The sequence below is a fragment of the Meles meles genome, chromosome 1, assembly GCF_922984935.1.
Source record: "Meles meles chromosome 1, mMelMel3.1 paternal haplotype, whole genome shotgun sequence".
NCBI classification, from domain to species: domain Eukaryota; kingdom Metazoa; phylum Chordata; class Mammalia; order Carnivora; family Mustelidae; genus Meles; species Meles meles.
In genome coordinates this window covers 202,263,334-202,287,317 of record NC_060066.1, presented here as the reverse complement: position 1 = coordinate 202,287,317, position 23,984 = coordinate 202,263,334, and the positions used below count along the sequence as shown (strand labels likewise).

Sequence of the window (23,984 nt, the reverse complement as noted above, 5' to 3'; positions counted from 1 at the left end):
TGCCTTGCAGTACAACCTGGCCGCACCTTTCCTAAAGTTTGGGTTCCCACCTCAGAAGCCACCAGCTCCAGAGAACGTCCCTGACCCCCACCCAAGGTGGTCCCTGGAAACTTCTAGGGTTCTGCAAATGCTCGGTTCCCCATGCGGGTGCTGGTTCTATGGGTGCATTCACTTTGCAGAAATGAGTTAAGTTGCGTATTTGTGATTGGCACGTGTGTACCTCAATCCAAGAAAAAATCAAAATAAAGCCACCTGATGTGGAAAACAAAGGCAAAAGAAAAATGATTAAATTTCCTTACTGCCTACAGCCCATGGACATGTCCTTGAAACAGGCAGAGGGACATTCCTCTAGGGGCTCAGCTGCCTCGATGTTGACACTTTGTTTAAGGGCGAGAGGCAATCCTAGCCTGACCCCCCCCCCCCCCAACCCCTGCCAGGATCCTGGAAGCCTACTTTAACATATAAAAATTCCTTTGGAAATTTCCTTTATCTCTACCCCCCAAGATACATGCTGGCAACCGTCCCCCAAGCCTATGGCCCACCGATACACACCTAAAGGGTCTCATGACGCAGGTGTTACTAGACAGTCCTGAATGACCTTTCCCCAACAATAGCTAGCCCCCTCAAGGTCCTGGAACCTTGCTTCCAAAATTCCTTGGAGGCTCACACTATCCCAGCAGGCCACTCCTCGTGGCCCTGGTCCCCATGGTCCTTCTGCTCACAGATCCTGTCCCTGCGCTTTGATAAGGCCACCTTTCTGCACCAAAGACGTCTCAAGAATTCTTTCTTGGCTGTCAGCTTTGAACACTGACGTCTTTCCTACATCACCACCTTCCCCCAGAGTTCCCTTCACGGCACTATCACTGTCCGGCCCTGGCCCGCTTGTTTCTCTGTTGTCCCGTTTGTCGCACACACTCGCATACAGCAGGCACCCAATAAATGCCCACGTGCGGAATTATGGGCAGCGGCCCGGGGCCAGTGGGGCGTGCGCCGGGGCCTCACCTTCCGCTGCATCCTCTCCAGCAGCTTGCTCTTGGCCCGCACCTCCTCCTGGATGGAGCTGTAGACGTTGAGCAGCACCCAGTCGCCGGCGTCCTCGTCCGAGTTCTGCAGGGCCGCCACCAGCTGCTTCTTGCGCTCGTCGGCGTACCGCTTCCGGCGTTTGTGCTTCTCCTTCAGGTCCTTGTTCTTGGCCTGCTCTCCCCCCACCACCTGCTGCTCCAGCAGCTGCAAACTGCCGGTGGGGGGAGGAAGGCACGCGTCAGCAGGGCGGGGCTGTCACCAGGTGCTTGCTGTCCAGCGGGACATCGTGGGGTCCTCGCAGCCACCCCTCATGGACACGGACTCGGGCTCAGAGAGGCGAAGCCTCTGGCTGGGGTCAGACCCCGGGGGTTCCAAACAGAGTCCCAGGCCTGTGCACCCAAGAGGACAGGCAAGCATCTCCCCACGGGCCAGAGCTGACCCACCTACCACCTGCCCCAGGCCTCCCAGAGCCCAGGGTCCCCACAGCGCACAGGCTGGCGGCCATGCTCCCGGGCACCCCGCGGGACCAGAGCAGCCCAGGCTGAGCAGTGCTCGTTGTCTCCCTCTGCAGCCCCCCACCCAGCTTGCTCCAGGTTTCCCCACTGTGCATTTTCCAAATAGCCAGGCTGCTCCCCGGCGCCGCACTTTTGAGGCCACCCTGTATCTCAATGCCTTCCTGAGGCTTCTGGCCTTCAAACCCCATTCAGGGGGAGCTAAGCAAAGCTACTCTAAGAAACGGAAAACAAAGGCTTCTGTGAAGGCTTCCCAGACCATATTCTGGACCACATCTAGACCACTGCCATAGGCGTGGAGAGTTTTCTCAGGGTCTGACGCTTGGCAGGCGTGGTCTCCTTTGACCCTCAAGATGAGCTTCTCAAACCGCAGCTCTTATTATCAACCACTTTGTAGATGAGAAGCTAAGGCACAGGGAGGTTTAACGTTGGCTCTGGTGGTAGAGGTAGTGGGGGCGGTGGATGGGAGCCCAGAGAGTGGACTGCACAACCCACTGGCTTCTCACACTACAGAAGCTGGCCCTCCCTGGGCTTGGGTAGCTGCGTCCCCCTGGACCATGGGTCCCATGTAAGCCAAAGTGGCAGCTCATTCATCCTGTGTCCTGGTTCCCAGCCCGCAGCCCCTGCTTGGTTCACGTTTGAACCATGGACTGTGGGACTGGGTTTGCCACTGCCAAGAGGAGGCTGACCCCCTGGCCATGGGGCTGACCATCATGGAGGTGACCCTGATGTTATTCTCATTTACAGAAGTGAGAACCAAGGCTCAGAAATGTTCAGTGGCTGGCACAGAGTGAAGACAGCCCAGTTCCCCAGATGAGCAGACTCTGAGCATGATCAGGGTGGCTTGTCCCCAGAGGGAGCAGGTCTCAATCAGGAGGGCACGCTGGGAGCTGAGGAAAGCCCGCATCACGCCACCCTGGGATTCCTGAGAATGCCAGGCAGGCGACAGTCCCTTCCCTTTCTCCTGGAGCACCTGTGCCCCAGCAGGTGCCTGAGGGAGTCTGGTGGCACCTGTAAGGTTCCCCGGGCAGAGCACTGCCTGCCCGGCTGATGGCACCACCCGTGCCCTTCGCTCCTAGAGAGGGTCGGGGCCTCTCCAGCCTCGTCACGCAGGGCAGTGGAGTGGAGGCTCAGCTCTCCAGGCGCTCCCATCCCCAGGCCTGGCCACAGCCCCTCCCTGCCCTGCCACAGGGCCCCACCAGCCCCACGCCCCAGCACTTACCGGGCAAGCACCTGCTGCTGGTCCACGACAGGCGGCAGGTCGTCAGTCAGCACCGCCACCTCCACGCCTACACTGTCCCTTCTCACACTGGTGATGGCCAGCAAGGGTTGAGGCTGAGCCTCCACAGCCATCTGGGCCTCAGTCTCAGCCCCGACGTCAGGTTCTGCTGCCGGCACCACCTCCTCGGCCACTTCTGGGCCCGGGTCAACCTCCTGAGCACAGAGAGAAACCAAGATGGAGGCAGAGAGGCTGCCCCCTGGACGCGCGCTCCCGCGGCCTCAGTCCCCGGTGGCAGCAGCAGGGTCCCTCGTGGCCCAGGATGGGTCACTTCGGGCTCAGAGCCACCCAGTACCTGGTCAGGTTCCTACCCCAACACCCAGAAACAGTTTCCTTCCTGCCCTCCTGCCCCTGGGAACCCAGCCTCTCCACGGCAGCTGGGGCAATTTTCTCCAAATACAGATCCATGACCGCCCTTTCCCGGTGAGAACCCTGCACAGATTCCCAATGGCCTGGCAGTAAAATCCAGCTTCTTCCGTGGCCTTTGTGCCCTCCGTGCCTCTTCCTGCCTTCCCCCTCCCCCAACGCATCCACCCAGCTGCTTCTCTGGCCTCATTTTTCTATTGCTGAGTAAGTTGAGCTCTTCCCGGCCACAGGACTTTGGCACATGCCATCCCCTGCCCTGATGCTCTGCCCTGGACCCTTCTTCCTGCTTGGGTCCCCTCTCAATGTCACCTTACAGCCAGGGCACCCCGGGCCACCCCATCTCCCATCAACTGAGAACCTCGAGTATGCCAGTTCCTACCCAGTGATCCAGTCCAGAGGCTGGGAGATAATTTTCTCTCTCCACACACGTGGGTAGATTTAAAGCCTTGCTCTCATTCTCCATGGCCTCTTGTGCTTTCTTAAGCAGAAGAAAGAAGGGAGGGCTCTGAGAGCAGCAGTGTTCAACACAGGACCCAGGCGGTTTCCTGCCAGCCAGTCGGGACCCCTGCCCCCGCCCAGCAGCCCTCGCCCTCAGCACACACCAGAGCCTCCTCGCTTTAGACAGGCTGTCAAGGCCAAGCAAAGTCTAAGAATTGCCGAGCAGTGGCCTCTTAGTCATAGCAATAATAAGAGGTCGGCCCGCTTTGTGACAGGCCAGTTCCGATAAGCTGGGGGTGGGCTGGGTTCACAGCCCCTGTCTTGGGGAGGAGGACACTGAGGTCCAGTGCGCCACAGGAAGGCCCAGGCTCCTGGGACTCCTCCTCCGACCTGAGGGTCTGGACCCGGGTGGGGGGAACTCACAGTCCCGGGCAGGAGGAAGTCAGCTGCCTCAGCTTCAGACCTAACGACACCAGGCCCCAGCAGATCTGTCAGGGAGGGTTGCTGGCAGGACGACGGGGTCGGGGAGGGAGAGGGACAGTGGGCCAGAATCATCATCCACTCCCTGACCTCCCCTTCAGTGCCTCACGCCCCAGCCCGGAGCCTCACCAAGCCACCACCTCCTGCTGCCTGTCACCGCTGGGGAGCAGGGGAGCGGAGAAGAGAGAACTGGGAGGAGAGAACGTGGAAGGGAGCGAGCTCCAGGAGCATCGACTGTGGTACCTGAGGTAAAGCACGGGTTGGCACCCCCATTTTAGAGAAGAGGAAACCGAGGCCCAGAAAGCTGACAGCTCGAGGTCACACAGCTCTGTGGGTGGTCGAGCCGGGGTTTAACCCGGGTCTGTCCGGCTCAAAGTCCTGTGCTCTTTACACACACACAGGAAAGGAAAGGAAAGCAAAGGAAAAGGAACACAAGGGAGAGAAGGGGAAGAGAATTTAAACCAGAAGAGAGAGCGGAAAGGGGAGAAGCACCCAGCAAAGAGGCAGGATGGCAGGGCAACCCCCACCGGACCCAGGGGGGTGGGGTGGGGGGTCCCTGGAAGGGGGCAGCCTTCCTGCAGCCTCCAACCTCCTCCGGCTCCTTCCTTCGGGGCCTAGAAGCTCAGTGTAACCATGACAACTCAGCAAACCCCCCAAGTGGGTGTCCCTCCGTTAGCAGAACAGGTGCCCACCCGGCAAAGCCTCCTCTCTCCATCGCCACTTCCCCACCAGTGAGCCAAAACAAGGCTTCTGCAGCCGCCAAGCCGGAGCTCCCGCCCTGACCGGACTGGACGGTCAGCACCAGACCCAGCGACCTGCTTGCCGACCCCCCCCCGCCCCCCGCCGAGCTCTGCCTGTCGCCTTTCGGCACAACATCTCATATGACATCAGCTACCTGTGTGGGGAGCCTGGAGGTGGCCGCCTGGGGCGCCTCGGCCCCAGCCACCGCGGAGGAGAGCCTGGCCAGCTTGGTTTCCACCTCGGCGAATGGGTCGTGCAGGCTGGGGAGCAGGCCCAGCGCTGCCAGCCGTGGCTGCTCGTCCTCGGGGACCGGCCCGGCGGCCTCCCAGCTGAGGTCGTGGCCCGGGAGGGAGCTGCCCACGGCCTCTGCCTCCGGCGCAGAGAACTCTACGTTAGAAGGCTCCTGGGGCTCCAGACAGGCCTCGGACATGGAGGTGTCCTCGAGCGTGGAAGACTCATCAGATCCCAGAGACGCCTCAGACTTGGAGATCTCTGCCGTGGGCAGCTCCTCGAACCCCGGAGAAACCTCAGTCTTGGAGACATCCTTGCCGGCCAGAGCGCACGGCGTGGAGTGGATCTCAGGCTTCGTGGCCATCTCGTAATGGAACGCAGGGGAGGACTCCGACCAGCTGACAAACTCCGCCCTGGATGTGCCCTGCGCCTTGAGGACCTCCGCCTTGAGGACCTCCGCCTTGAGGACAGCCTCTGCAAATGGAGACTCCTTTCAGTGTCTGACAGAGGACGAGGGGTAACCCTCTGGGGGCCGCCCCCAAGCACACCGTCTCTGAGGGGCAGGCTTAAGAGCCAGAGCCTCCCAGACCCCCAAATACTGGCCTCCCATCTCTGCCCTCTCCTCTGTGAGAACTCAGACCCCTCTCCTGCCTCCTCTTCCAGGAAGTCTTCCCTGACCAGCACCAGGAGCTCTCTATTCTCTGACCTCCCCGGCCTTCAGCTGCCTTGGGGCTGCTCTTCACACAGAAAGGGACTGCCCTGTGGGTCTTATGGCCTCTTAGGCCGAGAGCTCCCGCTCAGCAAGCAGACTTCACACCCGAGACCCGGAGCGGGGGCCTCTACAGGGCACCCCCGCTCAGGGCTCTCGTCCACAGGAAATGCTAGCTCCATGGGAGTTAAAGGAACACTGCGGATGATCGTTAGACCAAATAAAACCACCTGCAGGCCTAACATTCAAACTGGACTAGAGGAACACTCTGAAGGACAGACATGCTAGAACCTGCCCTTCCCTCTCCTCTGGGTCTGCCAGCATGGACGCGACTACAGTCCCACAGGCCTCCTCAGGGCTCCCAGCTCATGGGCACGACAACCACTCACTTCTTTGTCTCTGTGTCGTGGGCTGGAGACACGTTCCCTTTGCTGAAAGAGGACATCCTCTCCCTAGCTCAGCGGCCGGAAGCTCTCTGAGCCTCAGTGTGCACCATGGCAATGTGAGGAGGACTAAGCGCGTCCTCACTCACTGAGGGAGTACACAGCACCCAGCACCGGCCACGCAGCAATGCCCAATAAATGGTACCCACGATGTGACCAATACCATCGTCATGACAAGTGGGGTTTTATAGTATTTGGGTGAGTACTAGGAAGTCTGAGCTGCCTGGCAGCACAGGTGTTTGGAGAATAGTGGTAGGGTAGAACATTCTAGAATGTCAAAAAGACAACGAAAATCTTCAGCAAGGAAGAACTTGCTAGTAATTGAATCCTTATTTTGGAATGTGGTTGCTTAGTTCACAGAGTGGCTCAAAAATGAGAGGAGACTAGAAAATGCAGAAGCAGGAGGAGGGAACTCACCCATGAAATAAGGGTGATACGTTGTAATGCTAAGTCAGCCTTGGGCTAGGGCCCAGCCTGGGGCCAAGGCTTCACGGATGCCACGCTGGGTGGGTGAGAACATTGCCTGGGTTCCCATCCTGACTCACGTCACCAGCTGTGTGACCATGGACAAATCACTCACCCTCTCTGTGCCTCAGCTTCCTTACCTATAAAATGAGCCTCATGGCGGTACCTACCTGGCTGGGCTGTCGTAAGGAGTGACTAGAACTGAGCCTGGTGCATAGGAAGTGCTCTATGAATGTCAGTTCGTAAAATGGGGAGGGGGAACCAGCTGGCGACCCTCCCGACAGCCCGGGGTGGGCGCCCACCTGTCTCCTTACGCAGGTTCTCCTCCAATGTGGACAGCTTCACGTCGTAGGAGTTGCGCATGGCCGTGATGTCCTCCTCCAGCCGGGCCCTGGACTCCTGCTCCGCCTCATAGTCAGCCCTCAGCCGGGCCAGGCGCTCCTCATACTCCTGGGAGCGGGAGTGGGGGTGGGGTGGGGGGAGAAGACATGGTTGGGGGGCAGCAGGGGGAGGGGAGGCCCAGGCAGCATCAGACCACAGTTCGCCTTCTCGGTCATTCAAACAACCCAGGAAATACCAATAAGCCAAAAGGCCTAAGTTAAAATTACCTACACAACACGGGGACGAAATTGGCTGCTGTAGGCCCTTTTGAAGTTGATCCGCATTTTTTAAAAGATTTTATTTATTCATTTTATTTTATTTTGTTATTTTTTTTTATTAAAGATTTTATTTATTTGACATAGAGAGACACACAGCGAGAGAGGGAACACAAGCAGGGGGAGTGGGAGAGGGAGAAGCAGGTTTCCCGCTGTGCAGGGAGCCTGATGTGGGGCTCTATCCCAGGACCCCGGGATCATGACCTGAGCTGAAGGCAGATGCTTAAGGACTGAGCCCCCCCCGGGCGCCCCTTTATTTATTCATTTGAGAGAGAGAGAGGAGGAGAGGATAGAAGGAGAGGGGGATCATCTCCAGCAGACTCCCCACTGAGCACAGTGCCCTACACGAGGCTCGAGCCCATGACTCTGAAATCATAACCGGAGCTGAAATCAAGAGTCAGATGCCCAACCGACTGAGCCATCCAGGCGCTCCTAGACAGTGTTTCAGTGGCTTCCTCTGTTACAGGGCAAAGTCTAAGTCTCTCGACTTGACCAAGTCCTCAGAGATCTGGACGGCACCCCCTCATGACATATACCCCATTGGGCACAGGGGCCACTTTCCACTCTTCGACAGGCCCGTGTTCCTCTGCCTCGGGGTCTCTGCCCTCATACCCCAGCGAGCTCTTCCTTCAGGCCTCAGCTCAGGAACACCCCCTCCAAGAGGCCCTCTCTGACCACCCTTTCAGACAGCAACGTCCCCTCCTGCAGCCTCGGCGCCTAGCACAGAGGAGGAAGGGACTCGGGGCAAACTCCTGAGTCCGTGAGTGCCTGGAGCCCACCGCTGGCCTGGCCGGAAGGATAACCGGACTGTTCTGGCTTCCAAGCACACCTCCCACGGGCAGGGCCAGGGTTCAGGCTGATGACAGTACATGGCCTCCCGTGTTGTGGAGCTGCCCCTGAGAAAGCCAGGCGGACAGGCCGGGGGAGGGGAGGGACAGCCCCTGCGCACACACCCACCTCACCAGGACCCTTCCAGAACAGAGCCCAGAGTTCTACGACGGCACAGACTCTATGACCCGGGCTCTCGGGGAGGGACAGAGGATCATTAATATGGGACTGAGCGTTCTGTGGCACACCTGAGATGCATTTGAGTCCCAGGGCCATACATAGGGCTGCTGGGGCCCCAGGAGGTGACTTGCCCAGAACCACACAGCTCTCTAGTGGCCACAGGAGACCTCCTACACCCCATCTGCTTCTCACTGCCCCCCGCCCCCTGCCCTGGCTTCCTCTCCTCCCCAGCAGGGACTCGGGCCCTACCCCACACTCATCCTTCAGCAAGCCCTACCCACGCCCCCCACAGTTCCCTCCCTGCACGGCCTGACCCCAATGTCACCCTGGCTCAGCCTTGTCACACCTACACGACCAGCAAGACCTGGCTGGAGATGCAGGTGTGTGCATGTACACACTCGCGTGCACACGTGTGCACACACACACACACACGTACACACACACAGCAGTACCAACTTCCAGTCCCAGTGGTACATGTGTGACCCCGAACCACAGAGGGCCTCTTACACGCTGCTGAGCGCCCCTCCCGGGTCCTTCTGCTCTCCCTCCCTCTGCAACCCTCCCCCTCTCCCGTTTCCCGTCTCCTGCTTCCCAGAGAACACTGAAGCATGCCCTCGCCATCCCAGCCCACACCTTCCCGTCCACCTGCGGGTCTGCCCGAAAGCTCTTCGTCCTCCTGCGACAGTGGACAAACCATGTGAAGCCAAGCCTCCCGCTTAGTGACTTTGCTCTTTCCTTCCCTGTCTCCCTCACAGCACAGACTTCTTTCGAGATCACCCCCAGCAGTTACAGAACATGCTCTGATACGCGACACAGAACAACTCTCCCGTGGCCCATTGTGGACTCCCAGCTACAGGGCCCAGTTCCAATAGGGGCTTGGAAAATGCTTGTCAACCCAGCCCCCCGAGTCCTGCTCGGTGCTAGTTTCACAGTCCCATGGTGAGAAGACGCCCAAACAGTCTCCGAGAGCTTAAGCAGCCTGTCCTGGGCACGGAGCCCACCAAGAACTGGGCTTGCAGAATGGAAAAGCTGGATGGACCCAGGAATCTTCTGGTCCAAATCTCCCCCCGCTTTCCCTGGTGAAGCCAGGAGACTGAAGCCCACGGAGTCACATCTCCCACTCGTGGCAGAGCCATCCCTGGCCTGGTACCCTCACCGCCCCACACAGGGGCCACCTCCTCACCCTGAGAGTCCTGACTGGTTCCGGGTGGGAAAGGAAAGCACGGTTCCAGGCACATAGTAGGTGCTCAATAAGTATGAGGGGATCATAAGTGAAATGGGAAGGAACGCGAGAGGGAAGACAGACACCTTTGACTCTTCCTCCAAGTGTGGCTCACAGAAGAAATAGCAGGGCCTCAGAGGACACTTGGTGGTGGCCACGGGTCGGGGGGATGCTCAGATGCAGTGGCCACGGGGCTATCTCGTGAAGACAAGGCCAGCGACTGCCACCCCCAGCGGAAGGACCTGCCAGTCACTGGCTCCCTGAAGCAGCCAGCCTGGAGCAGAGTCTTCTCTCTGGTGATGCAGGGGGGATGGTGGCACCCTGCTCCTTGGTCAGGGGTGCCAGCCCCACCCAACCAGGCTCCCTCAGGGGGAACAGCTGGCATGGGTAGCCCTTAGGGACTCTGGCCAATTTCTCCCAGCCCTCCAGCCCTCCAGCCCACAGGACTCAGACTCCCAGGACTTACCTAGTCTGCCCCTCAGAGGCTGAGTCCCAGACCCCCACAGCCTCACCAGGGCTCCCAGGGGCCCCAGGGCTTATCACTGAGTTTATCATTGAGGGGCAGAGGCCCAGCTGCGGACACATCCAGGGACGCAGTCCCTGCAGAGCGGTCCCAGTCTGGCATTCCTTCTCTGCCAGGAAAAAGCCAGTGTCCCACCCCATGCTCAGGTCTCTGAATGGGGCCCTCAAATGGCAGGGATTTCCAGAAACCAGCAGGGCCCGGAGTCAGGACAAGCCTAACCCGGGAGTTAGGGGCTCTGCTGAGTCTGGCTGTGTAAGCCCCCTGCTAGGGATCAGCTCGGTATCCGTAAACCAGGGCATTGTTACCTGGCCTGCTGGTTCCCAGAAATGCTGGAAGGCAGATATGGGGAGAGTGAGGGGCCCCTAGGAGACAGCTTTTTCTGGGAGGCCAACATCCCACTTACCCACAGGTCAAATGAGTGCTGGGCCTCCCCATTGCCCAGCCAGGGCACCTGACTCTCAGCCTCTGACTTGTGGGCACCTGACAAAGTGACCAATTCCTTCCACTCTGTCCCCTCTGCCCAGCTCAAGCTGTTTCCACCACCAGGAAGGCGTCCATTTCCAACAACCCGCAGTCACCCCCCTTCCTATGGTACGGAAAAGAGACAGCACCCCACAGTCCTCCCTGTGCTCCCCATGTAGACCCTGATGGGGAATGGATTCTGGAGTCAGGACCTGAGTTCAAATCCTTCCTGGAGTCAGGACCTGAGTTCAAATCCCACTCAGACTCTCCTTAGCTGGGTGACCTTGGGCGAGTCACAGCACCTAGCTCCAAAAGGGAGACTGAGGTAAAAAGCCCACGATTCTGGTGGGGGTAAAATGATATCATTTGGCAGGTGCTCTCCTGCTGGGTCCCACCTGCCTGCCTTTCTCCCACCTACTCCGGGGTCTCACCTCCCGGATCAGCTGCTTCTCAGCCTCTGTGTCAGGCTGGATCACCGGTGGGGGCGCCAGCTTCTTCTCAGTCTGGACAGCATTTAGGGGGGCCTGACTGGACAGCAGGTCTGGGAGAGAGACAGAAGGAAGGGCTGTGACCAAGCTGCGCAGAGTCTGAGAGAACCAAGCCAAAATCTGGAAAGAGACAACCACAGACTTATGCAAAACACTTCACAGCACTGAGTTTCTTTCAAGCACACCTCTATGTAAAATACTAATTTACTCAGTCATTCAACAAATATTTCTTGAGCACCTGCATGTTCTAGGCACTGGCGACCCAGCATTAAACAAAACAGACAACACTCCACACCCACACTGAGTTTTCAAACAGAGGAAGAAGGGACACACAGTAAATAAGCAAAATGCTAACATGTTATAAGTAGACGTGTTCTAGCAAGAGAGAGAAAGCGGGGATGGTGTTCAGGAGTAAGAACCAAGGGGAGGGGGTGCAATTTGAACAGCGTGTTCAGGGAGGACCTCTTCGATAAGGTAAGGCAGAGGCAGTGACCTGAAGGAAGTGGGAGAGAGAAGAGAGAGAGGCAAGCAGAGATCTTAGGGAAGAGCTTTCCAGACAGAAGAGAGCAGTGAGTGCAAAGGTCCTGTGGCAGGAGGTGGGCCTGGACTGTTCCAGGAACAGCCAGGAAGCCAGTGTGGCTGAAACGGAGTAAGGGAGGGAGAGAACAGGTGACGAGGAGCTCAGAGAGGGCTTGGGGGGATCACAGGGACACTGAAAGCTGTGCTGATGACTTTGGATTTGACTCAGTTAAACAGGCCAGGGGGGTTGTGCAGGGCAGTAAAAGGACACGCATTTGGACAGGAACTCCCTGGCTGCTGTGTGGGGAATGGACTGAGGGGGATAAGGACAGACTCCTGGATACCTGTTGGGGTGCCCCCTAGTAATTCAAGTAGCGACTCAGGGGACCACGGTGGACAGATTCTGGACATCTCTTAAAGGTAGAGACAAGATCTGCTGCTAGATTGGACACAGGCTTGAGCGAAAACGAGAAGCCAAGGGCCACCCTAGGGTTTGGGGGTTGAATACTCAGAAGGAAAAGGATTGCCATCCCCTGCGCGGGGACCGGCAGGCTTGTGGGGATCAAGAGCTCAGTGTCAGACACGTTAAGTTCCAAACGATCCCTCAACAGCTGGATGTTCAAGTCTGGAATTCAGAGGACACTGCGTCGCAACTGTTTTTAAATTGTCTCTATTTTGTGATGTTTGATATAGCCGGAGACTTGCCAGCCAGGGAGAGATGGCCCCTGGCCAGGCCGGCTAATTCCTAGAGAAAGCAAACAAACTATCAGCCCACATTTCACCTGCCAACCAAGCGATGCACCTGTCCCGCCCCTCCATCTGACTTGCACTCCCAACCAGGATTTCCCCTGCCCTAAGTCCCCTGGGGCGTGACTGCCCCTGAGCCTCCGCCCACAGGAATCCTTCAACGCAGCCCTTCCTGGGCTGTTGCTCCTGCCCAGACTTTCCCATAGAAACCCCAGTCATGGCTCCAAATCCAGCTCTGGCTCCGGATCCCCCTCGCTCCTCACTGTCTCCTGACCGACGCTGGAGCCCCCCCACCCGGACCTCCCCAGGACATGTGGCCTCATGTGCTGTCCCATCCTCTTGTTTCTAGTGTAACACTGACCTCTCCAAGGCCCCTTTATGAATGAAGACCTAGACACAAACCACACGGCCAGGCTGGGGGTGCCACACGGGAGCCAGAGCCCAGAGATGGTGTTTAAAGCCACAAGGTGAGGCCACCTCGGAGGGAGTGTGGGAAGAGGGGAGGTCCTGGTGATGAGCAGGGGCAGAGGTGGGGAAGCGAGGAAAGAGGAGGAAGGCAGACTGCTGGGGAGATCTCTCACCTCAGCGCTCAAGGCCCGCTTCAGCCCAGCATGTCCAGCCCTTACTGGTCGTCTCCCAGCGCCCGACTCGGCAGGCTGCCGGCATGACAGTTTTGTGCATCTTTGCACAGTCTGGCCACTCTCATCCTGGCTAACAGGGAGACCTCTCTGCCTCCAAGACTCTGCTCAATCACCTCCTCTGTGAAGCCTTCCCTGACTGACCACACCCTACCCCCAAACAGACTTGGTAATTTACCCACTTCTGCCCTCTAGTGGCCAGTTTGGCTCTCTGACCTATGTGTACTGTCTGCTGGCGTGTCCTTCTCCCCCAGACTAGAAGCCCCTGAGGCAGAGCCTGGATCGGATTCACTCTGGTCTGTCAGTGCCCAGCACAGGTCCACATACGGGGGCTGCTCAGTGAGCTTTGGGTGGGTGGATGGTTGGATGGGTGGATGGATGTGTGGGTAGATGGGTGGCTGGTAGGTGGGTATGTGGATGGGTGGGTGTGTGAGTGGGCGGGTAGGTGGACAGTTAAGTGCATGGGTGGATGGATGGATGGATGGATGGACGGGTAGACAGGTGATAGATGAATGGGTATGTAGAAAGGACGGACAGAAAGGACAGTAGAAAGGAAGGTGGGTAGGGAGGTAAATGAGTGAATAGATAGACTCAGGCTCATTTGTGCTCCCTTCCCCGGGGAATTCTCCAGTAAAGAAAACCCCAGAGGGGCGCCTGGGTGATTCAGTGGGTTAAAGCCTCTGCCTTCAGCTCAGGTCATGATCTCAGGGTCTTGGGATCGAGCCCCGCATGGGGCTCTCTGCTCCGCAGGGAGCCTGCTTCCCCCTCTCTCTCTCTGCCTGCCTCTCTGCCTACTTGTGATCTCTGTCTGTCAAATAAATAAATAAAATCTTAAAAAAAAAAAAAAAAGAAAACCCCAGAATGTGCAAGGACCCCAGAGAGCCCGAGCTGCACATAGAGATCTCTCCTTGCCGGATGACAACCAAACACCTGGGTGTGAGAGCTGCAATCACAAGGTGCCTGAGTGGGGGTGGGACACGGGGGAGTGAATCACCCGTTGCTCGGCAGCACGGTGTCACGATGCTGCCACAGAGACAGCAGGCACACAGGTGGGATGGTGGCTGCATGGCCAGGAGGCGGCAAGCCGGCGGCTGACGGAACAGACCAAAGAGACCCCTTCCCGAGTCCCCGGGGGAGCAGAGGGCCTCCGACCACCACCGAGCCGGCTCTTGATGACTGTTCACGCTCACAGGATGTGGAGAGGAGACGGGGCTTTGCTTCTGAGTCTCTCGGATGGGCAGCCAGAGGCAGAAGACTAAACAGAGGCGGGGGGGGGGGGGGGGCTCTGTCCCCAGCCCTGGGCCTTCCTGCCCCCACTCCCCCAGCCACCCACCTGCCAGGTTGCCGGGGCTCATCTGCTGGGCCAGGATCTCCTTCAGCTTCTTGATCTCCTCCTGGTACTCGCGCAGGAGGGCGTCCTTGGGGTCCTCGTTGATGCGTGGCTTGTTCTTGATATTCTTGGCCCGGTTGGCGTAGCGCAGGGTGCTGAGCGTCTCGTCATAGTTGTTGTCCGCGGGTGACAGGCAGGCCACCATCAGCGTCTTCGTGTTGCCGCCGAGCGAGTCCTGCAGCAGCCGCGTCAGCTTCGAGTCCCGGTAGGGGATGTGTTTACAGCGCCCGTCCACCAGGGCCGAGATGACGTTGCCCAGGGCCGACAGTGAGAGGTTGATCTTGGTGGCCTCCTTGAGCCGCTCCCCCGTGGCACCCGTCTTGGACTGCCGCTCGCTGCCCGCCAGGTCCACCAGGTTCAGCTTGCCGGCACGGAGGTGGTCCTGGCCCCGCTCATCTGTGGACGGACCAGGCGGAAGGTGAGGGGCTTTTGGTGAGTCCCACGTGGGGCACTTAGTCACAAGCACCCAGCGCTCCCACCACCAGCCACATAGGAGCCCCTGAGAGAGGCGCTGTCACCATCCCCATCTTACAGAAGAGGAAACTGAGGTTCAGAAAGGCATCTAACTGGCCCAAGGTCACACCGCCGCTAAGTGGCAGACCCAAGGTCAGAACACAGGGCTGCTTGACTCGGGGAGTAGAGGCTAGAAGGTCCAGACTATTCTCTGAGCGTAGGGGGGATTTCTTTTAGTGATCACAATGGCTCCCCCAGATTCCCTGTGGGGCCAAGAGTGGGGAGATGTGACTGGGTCACCCAGGGCCTTGTATCCTTCACTGCAAAAGACATTGGCTTTAGAGGCTCTTGGACCTGGTTCCCAGCCCCGCCCCGCCTCCTCCTTGCTGTGTGACCTTAGCAGAGCCCTGCACCTCTCTGGTCCTCCATTCTCACAGCCACAAAATGAGACTAAACGGCAGCTCCACACTCGGGCTGGTTGTTGGGAGGAGTCAAGTAAATGGAGGGCACGTTTTTACAGAGTTGACTCAGGGCCCAGCACACAGCAGGGGCTCGTACCCCCGAGAACAAGCCTGGATCTGCGGTGACCAAGGTCATGTGGACAAGGCAGACCCCAGTGGTGAGGGTGACAGGAGTCGGGCCCTGGCTGGTAACACGGCTCAGAGCACAGGTTTTGAAGGCACAGATCTTGGGTGTCCAATCTTGATTCTGTATCTTAGTCGCTCTGAAACTTGGGGAAAACAGCTTGACTCAGTTCCCATGAGATGGGCGCGGGGAGGCAGGCGGAGGGGCCGGAGCCCTCCTCCTCGGTCTCCTGCGGGTTGAAACCAGAACTGGCCTCGTGGTGCCCATGCACACAGCAACCTGGACTAAATCAGTAGCGAGTCCGGCTGGTACCCAAGAGAGACTTGGACACATGAAGGGCTTGAGGTTTGGGGCTATTTTTTTTTTTAAAGCAGCAGCAGGACAGAGGGACTGGAAACTTGGGCTCTTGCCTGAATGTACCCGGAGCCTTAAACAGGTTTGTACCCTTCGCCCCAGGAGGTCCGCTCCCGAAAGTGTTATCAGAGGAGACGACTGTAAAAACAGAAAAGGCTTGGTGCATCAAGATGTTCATGGTAGCATTGATTACAACACCCCCGAACAGGAAACAGCCTCACTGCCCTCTAAAGATTGGTTAGAAAAGCACAGGAGAGACGCGCCCTCCTTCAGCCAGCACCCAGGGTCTCCAAGACCAGGCAGGAACGATGCTCGGGGACGGCGTGGGGAATGGGACGCAAGGGAGAAACTCTTACAGCGTAAGAGTTCGATTGTTTTTATAAATTTCACAGGATAATAAGGACCAAAAAACCCCAGTACACTCAAACACCAATAGGTGTGTTTATGAGTAATATTACCTACCTTTCTCTAATTCCTAAATAGCATTATTGAACTTATTTTATAATGACAATGATAAACATCTTTTAAATTTATTTACAGGGCGCCTGGGTGGCTCGTTTGGTTAAGTGCCCGACTCTTGATTTTGGTTCAGATTGTGATCTTGGAGTCATGAGATGAAGCCCTGCTTGACATTCTCCCTCTCCCTCTGCCCCCCTCCCTGCTCACACACACACTCACTAAAAAAATTTTTAAAAATAGAAAAATAAATATGTTTAAAAGCCTGTCTCCAGGCAGCCTGCTCCATCCTTCAAACCCTCCTGCAAAGACCAAGGGGCACCCCCAAAGGCACCCTGTCCAGATCCTTCCTCACCTGCCCTAGGTCCTGTCCCCCAAGCACAGCCTCATGGCAGGACACCGTGACCTCACTGACCCTGCCCAACCCATATCAGCACCCTGGGGAGACTCAGACCCAGCAAGCACCTGGCAGTTGGCCTGGGGCCAGGTCACCCCACATGTTGGGCGATGTCGTGGGAGGTACCCCGGCTTTGACCTTGGGTCCAGGATCTCTCCAGGATTATGTTTCTGGTTGGGCGGAGGCTGCTTCCTGCTGCAGTGTTCTAGAGAGTTCTATCCATGATGGACTTGGAGGCAGCTGCCGTGTTATTGGAAAAGCCCAGATGTCAGAGAGAATCAAGTTCGAACCCCAGCTCCCCCACTTATCAGTGGGACCCTGCACAAGCAAGCCACTGCACCTCTGAGAGCCTCAGTTTTCCCGTCTGTAAAATGGCAATGAGAACGCCTGCCTCTAGGACTCCCATGGGCTGTAAACGGAAGGAAGCCTGGGAAGTGCTTAGCACAGCCGCTACCAGCCGCCAGAAATAAATACGAGTTTCTTCCCTTCCTCAGGGACTCTTCTAGACAGGAGGGCATGGGGGATGACTGAAGGGTGGGGAGCACCACAGAGAAAGAGGAGACACTGAAAGGTCCAGGCAGAACACGCTGGAGACAGAGCCCTGGGATCGAGGCCCAGCTCTGACGCTTTCTAGTTGCGGGACCTCAGTTTCCTCATTTGTAAAATGCGGAAGATGCTGGTAGCCACCTCCTGGGCTGTGGCAAGGAATAAAGCTAATGCACTGAAACTGCGTGGCGCATAGTAGGTGCTCAGTGTGACAGCCAGCGGCAGTATTGATGCTGCTGCTTATCTGGGAAACCTGGCCCCTACCTAGCACAGGAGGGTCCTCCTGGGCGGCCTCCAGGCCGTCTGAGCACCTTCTCCCAGTTTCGGATGGAAGGTCTCGGCGCCCGGCTCCGGCTCCCGCACCCCCAGCAGCCCCTGCACGTACCCACGGCGTAGATCTCGATGCTGATGGTGAAGATGGAGTGGGAGCGCGAGGAGTCCTTGTTCATCAGCGTGTAGCCCACTGAGCGGTTCTTCCAGCCCGTCTCCATGATGCGCTCACACTGGGCCACGCTATGCACCGTGTGCATGGAGAGCCCCTTCACGTACACGCCCCTCTCCGGGTGCTCCTTCAGCTGTGGGCGGGAGGGACGGGTCAGAGCCTCGTGGGACCAGGGATCCCCGAGGGACCCAGGGAAGGGCCCATCCGGGTCACCTCTGCCCTTCTGCAGCGCAGGGAGGCACCTCACGGTCCCTGCAACAGGCAGGGGCTTTGCTCCGGATGGAACCAGCCTCAAAGCCACCCCACCTCTTTCTTCCTTGCTGTGGGACCTTGAGCCAGTAACTTAACTTCTCTGGGCCTCACTTTCCATATCTGTAAAATGGCTATGAGATACCCATCTCTTAGGTACGTGGCGAGCATTCAGTCAAATAAGGCCCATCCACACTTGGCACAGGGCCTGGCACGTGGCAAGTGCCCTGTAACGCCAGGCGCTGTCCACACTGTTGGTGGTGGCAGGATTATTATGAAGGGGCGTTCTAGCCCGGGCGCTCAGCTTCCAGGGGCTCACCCCGTAGTCCCCCAAGGGCTCAGAAAGCTGCTCTTTCGCCCTTTTGACAGGGCTCCTGATCGCCTCTCTGCTGAGGCTCCAGGGAAACAGGAACAGTCCCAGGCCCTTGGATCGTGGCCGGCAAAGGGCCATTTGTTGCCCAGAACTCCCACTGGCGCCCAGCTTAAACCGGCCTCCAGTCCTCAGCGTGATGGCAGCGAGCAAATTAATTTATCTGACTGCTCCCTGCTTCCTCTCCAGGCAGCCAAGTTGTTTTGTTGCTGACACAGAGCTGTGAAATGCAATATTTTTCAAGTGTGAGGAAATAAAACCACCCCGGCAAGATCAGAATGAATTAGGACAAGTCATGTCCCTGCTGGTCTGAGCCACAGAGGCTCAGGTGCTTTGCTCCCGGCGGCTCTGGGGTCCCACGTAGGGCTGGGCCTTCGCTGCGTGGGGTCAGGGGACGGACACACAGGCTTGCCCGATCTGCTCAAGTGTGGAGAAACACCCAGACCCAGACTGAAGGACTGGAAAACCATCAGAGGCACAGACCAGGAAGGGGTTTGCTGAAGGTCACAGAGCCATTAGTATCAGAATCAATGGGTTCCCCCGCCATGGAAGGCTCCATAGGCCGGGGATGGAGAAGCCGGAGCATCCCGCAGTAACTGAAGTCTGAAATGACAAAGGGCTGACCTTGACCTAGGATGTAGGGGTGAGGACCTAGGATGTAGGGGTGAGGACAGAACACCAAGGACGGAAGCAGGAGACCCTGCCAACAGAGGGTGGTTGAAGCCGGCCTGAAATGCACTGGTAGTGCCCTCTGGCTCCCATCACCTGCCCACCTGTCCCCCAGCCCCAGGACCTGGAAGCCGCCTGCACACAGTGGGCCCTGGGCCCTGGGGGTGAGCACTTGCTCCCTGCCTCAGCCTCAGCGAGCAGCAGGCTCCTGGTCTCCTAGGTCAGAGGCCTGGCTCTGCCACTTGCTGGCCAGAGAAGTCAATTTGCCTCTCTCGGCCCCGGTTCCCTCTTCTGTCTGATGATGATAAACCCTGTTTCTGCAAGACCACTAGGAGGACTGAGAAGAGGATGGAGCTACAGGCCAGTCTGGTGGGTACGCGGAGGGGCGCCGCCAGCCAAGGGCATGGGGGGCTGGGAGGCGCCCCTGAGCAGCAGGGAATGGGGGTGGGGAGGCAAGCCCTCCCGCAGTGACGCCACTGCCCTACTTTCCTCATGATCCCCCACAATCCTGCCCCCCTTGGTCCCAGTCCTGCTGCCCCAGGGAGGCCCTGAGTGCCCGAGTAAATACTCCCTCCACCCCGGCCCAGAGCCTGGGTACCATGGCAACAGCTGGGATGCAGCCGGGGAGGGGCAGGTGCCCCAGGAAGAAGGGGCTCCTGACACTGCCCCCCAGTATACTGAGAGGCCCCCGAGGGCTTTACCTCCACCGCCCAGGGTGGCCTGGTTCCCTGAGGCTGGTTGGTAGTGGTGTCCGGGCCGATCTACTCAACTCTAATTACCAAAACCATCAGGCCCTGTGGGAAGCACGGGTTCCGAGCCCATGCTGCGGGGCCGGCCACCTGGACTCTAACCCAGCCTCCCCCTTTCCTGACTGTGTGCGCGGGGGCTGGCCTCGCCCAGGCGCACCGAGCCTCTGTTTCCTCCTCTGGCATAAAGGGTCAGCACAGCACCCCCTCCTAAGGCTGTCCTGAGGTTCCCAGGAGCCCCCATCCGCACCTTCTCCAGGAGACAGCGGGTCAAACCCCCCACACCCAGGGCCCCGGCGGGGAGTGTCTCGGGTGCGTCTGCCACTGACACCCCCAGCAGCCTGACTCCCTAAGCCTGAGGCCTGGGGCCCGGATGGGGCAGGGGCGCAGCTGCCAGCCCCCAGGGCCTGCGTCCTTGAGGCCCTTCTAGGGTCCTGGGTGTGGAAGGAGAGGAGGTGAGCTCCCTGCTGCCCCAGTGCGGGTTGGCAGGGGTCCTTGATCCCCCAAGCTGGCCTTTCAGGACTGACGCGGGGGAGCAACGTCCTGCGCTTCCCCCCCCCCCCCCCCATCTCCCTGCCTCGGGGCTGAGCTGTGACTCAGCTGCTCCAACTCCAGTAGAAAGACTGCAGGTGGGCGGCCGGAGGTCCCAGCCCAGAAAGGGCAGAGCGCTGAGGCTGGGGGGCTGGGCCAGCCCGTCAGGATGGGGCCTGGGGGGGAGGGTGTGACCTGCTGTAGCACGCGGCGGGGCACCTGGCACCAGAGGTCTTCCCAGGCTTCGCTGCGTGAACGGGTCACCAGCTGGATGTGCTTCCCTTGGCTGGAAGCCCACTACTGGCATCTTAGTGCCCCGGGGGGTTCTCTGTGTGGCTGACCCCAAAGCATTCTGGCAGGGCAGCCCCTGATCACTCAGCTCCCACAGGGTCTGCCAGCAACACCATGACTAGCTGAGTAGCCTCGGCCACGTCCCTTCCCTTCCCTGGGACTCAGTTTCTCCATCTGTACTAGGAAACGGCCGACTAGAAGCTCTCTAAGGGTCTTCCCAGCTCAAATTCTTAGGGATTTTCCCCCAGTGTGGCCAAAACACACACATTTTTCAAGACAGCTGCTGCCTGGGGTCTGATCTGTTCGCTTGGATCAAAGCGTGGTCGCAGGTCAGAGAGGAACTCGCGGACCCCCCCTCCAGTGGGGGGTGCCCAGGGGACAAGTAGGAGGCTCAAGCGGAGTAGGGACATAGCCCTGCCCCCTCCTCATGGGTAGGGATCAGGGAACCAGGTGCTTCCGACACCCTGTCCAGTCTGGGGGTCACCGGGGGTCAGGAGGACCGGGCGGCATCTGCAGCAGCCCCATCACCTGGTTCTGTCAAGGATTGGGCCCTGGGGAGACTTAAGCAGCTCGTCACAGAAAATGTCCAACCCTGGGGATGCCTGAGTGGCTCAGTCCTTTGACGGTTAAGCGTCTGACTCTTGGTTTCCGCTCAGGTCAAGATCCCAGGATCTCAGGGTCCTGAGATCGAGTCCCGCACTGGGCTCCGCGTGCTCAGCGCAGAGTCTGCCTGGGACTCTTTCCCTCTCCTCCCCCTCCCTCTCTGCCCCTCCCTACTTGCTCTGCTCTCTGACTCTCATTCTCATCAATTAATTAATTATATTAAATCTTTAAAAAAAGAAAATGTCCAACCCTGACTCTGGCTTCCTAGCCTCAGGCAAGTCACCTTCTCTTTCTCAAACCGTTTCATCCATAAAATGGGAATCTCCATGGTAACCTCTTGGGGGTGATGCTCCCCCAGCTCGGGCATTTTGACCCTGCAGGAGGTGGGCCTCTTGGGAGATCCCCTGGTTGCTTGGTCAGATAAGAAGCGTAGGAGTCAGGGGTACTCCCCCGCCTCCGCATTCTGGCCACAGGACTGGCTCAGTCTCCCCTCCATCCCCGTCCCCTGCGCTGGCCTCTCCCCCATGGACCTGACCCGGCCGTCCCAGCATTTAAAGAGTCCCAGAGAGGACACATAATCCAGGCCTCCCACTTAGACCAAGACCTGGGTCCAGCCTTGCCACCAACTGGCTGTCGGGCCCTGGCAGCTCACTTGACCTCGCTGGGCTCCCCAAAGGGTCAAATTCTGCCTATGGTGTGTGACCCCTCCGAGCCGCACGTTGAAGGCCTTCTGTGCGCTGGGCTCTGCGAAGGGCTCACGCTCGCCGCCCTCTTCGGTGCTCACTTTGTAAGGGTCATGTCACTGGTCCTGGGGTGCCCCACACCAGACACCTTGCAAAGGGGAACAAAGTCCTAGAATCTGAGGCCACAAACAACCGTGAAATGGGATGTTTGAGAGTCACGACCTTGAAGTCAGACAGACAGTCAAGTCCAGTTTTGGCCACACACAGAGGCAAGTGAGTTAAGCTGTCTAAGCATCCCTTCCCACACGGGGAGACTGGGGATAGCAGCTACCCAATGGGACCACTGTGACTAGTGACAGGGTCGCGTGCCTAGAGCAGCGTCAGAGAGAACTCAATGAACGATAATCATTATCACCTTCCTTCTAGTTTTGGGGGCCCCTTGACACTTTTAAGTATGTGTTTTAGAAGTGGAACCTATTTTTCAAATGAAATCTAGTACAAAACCCCATCTTCTTCACCAGATGTACGTGCCTGAGCCCAGGTAAGGTGCAGTCCTCTACTGTGTGGTCGGGGGTAGGCCTGTGAGCGCCTCCCCTGCACCAGGGACTCTGAGAATCCTCCAAAATTCAAGTTCAAAAGTCCCCACTCTCATCTGAATCAGCGCGTGTGGCTCCAGGATACCTTCCCCGTGCTTCTGAGGGAGCAAAGATGCCAGCCTCTCCCCTCCCTCGGCTCCCCCCCACCGCCCCGGGCCATGTTCACACCCACCTCCAGCTTCTGCTTGGTGTCCGTCCCCAGCAGGTCACGGACATCTTCGTTGTAGATCTCCAGGTAGGAGGCCCGGACCAGGAACTTGGTATTCTCTGCACACTGCCAGGTGTGAACAGGGACAGCCAAGACACCTGAGTGCCTACTGCCAACACGGACCCAGCCCCCTACACCCTCTGCAGCCAGGACCTAATGAAAGGCGCGACGTCAATGGGAGGGGAGTCCCCAAGCCCTCCTGGCCCTGCCTGCCTGCCTGGCCAGCTGCCCACCCCTCCACTCCAGGCCCTTGGGCCCATGGGCTCCTCTGACTTGCTTAATTCTCATACTGCTACTGTCGCATGCTCTCTCCACTGTCTCATAGGAAAGGAAGTGAGAGAGGTCTCCCCATTATTCAGGTAGAGAAACTGAGGCCAAAGTAAGGACCAAGCACTGGCTATGTGGTCTGATCCTTCCTCGTTGCTAACGTTCCCGGGGGCCGAGGGAGGGCACAAAATGAGTCCTGGGAGCAGGAACGGTAGACTCTGTGGCTGACTGGGGTCACAGGCCCCACAATGCCATCTCCCCGATGAAAGGATCTCTCTCTGCTCATGGCCAGGACTGGCCACCAAGGCAGTCCTCACCTGCAGCCCAGACACCGGGACCCCCAGTCTTGCCCTGCATAGAAGGGCAGGTAAGTCTGGGCTTCCCTATGTCGAAAATGGGGATAATGGAGATCTCCCGGGCAAGGGTGGGGGTTCTGTGAGATATGACGCAAAGGGCTTCCCACTAGGCTTGGTCAGTAGCAACTGCTTCATTAATTGTTGCAACCCCTTCTCAGGCCAGCGATCTGGGTCATCGGGTCCACGTGGGACAGCAAATAAAACGTTAAAGTCCCAAAATGCAGGAGAAAAACATGGAACTGGGCGCAGAGTTTTCTCAATGTGATGTTCTTCTCCCATCCCCCTTTCAGAAACCAGAGCCTGTCTCTGCTCACGGCAGAGGTCACGGCAGTCTCCGATGTGCTCAGAGTCCTTGCTGTAGGGCACCGGTGCTCCAGGACCCCTTGCCGGAACGTGTGGGGAGCCCCCAGGCCCCAAGTGCCAGCCCTGCCCCTTCCCGCCGCGAGGCCCCTACCTGGACACTCTCGAAAACGTGCTCGAAGGCCCTGGGGATGACGCCTCTCTGGGAAGGCGGGTCCGGCAGGCCCTGCATGGTGAAGGACTTCCCGCTGCCCGTCTGACCGTAGGCGAAGATGGTGCCATTGTAGCCCTCGGTGACACCCTGCGTGGGGGGACCACAAGCCCGGTGCTCAGCTGGCCGGGCCCAGCAGGACTCGGGGCCCCTTCCCGGGTCTCAAGATGGCACCCGGCCGGCAGGCAGTGCAGAGACGAGTGAGCCCCGCTCTGCCTGACACATGCAAGTGACCCTCGTACCAGGCAAGCGGAGGTGTCCGGGGAGCAGCAAGGAGAGGGAGGACAAGGAGGGCATCCCAGAGCCTCCTGGGGGGTGCAGACAGAAGAGG

The 23,984-nt window shown here is 58.4% G+C and overlaps 1 protein-coding gene across 2 annotated transcripts in view; it reads right to left on the bottom strand.

Moving 5' to 3' along the window:
• KIF17 (kinesin family member 17) overlaps positions 1-23,984 on the bottom strand; it is a 40,580-nt gene that overhangs the window by 11,113 nt on the left and 5,483 nt on the right. The window contains exons 2-12 of one of the 2 annotated variants that reach the window (XM_045981381.1): positions 23,597-23,743; positions 22,484-22,585; positions 17,517-17,706; positions 14,284-14,736; positions 10,990-11,099; positions 6,990-7,137; positions 4,994-5,544; positions 4,042-4,122; positions 3,560-3,658; positions 2,758-2,969; positions 1,003-1,234 (exon numbers count right to left, since the gene is read on the bottom strand). In XM_045981381.1, the coding sequence (XP_045837337.1) occupies positions 1,003-1,234; positions 2,758-2,969; positions 3,560-3,658; positions 4,042-4,122; positions 4,994-5,544; positions 6,990-7,137; positions 10,990-11,099; positions 14,284-14,736; positions 17,517-17,706; positions 22,484-22,585; positions 23,597-23,743 (2,325 nt within the window). The remainder of the gene's footprint in view (positions 1-1,002; positions 1,235-2,757; positions 2,970-3,559; positions 3,659-4,041; positions 4,123-4,993; positions 5,545-6,989; positions 7,138-10,989; positions 11,100-14,283; positions 14,737-17,516; positions 17,707-22,483; positions 22,586-23,596; positions 23,744-23,984) is intronic. The other variant, XM_045981391.1, reaches the window with a different exon arrangement.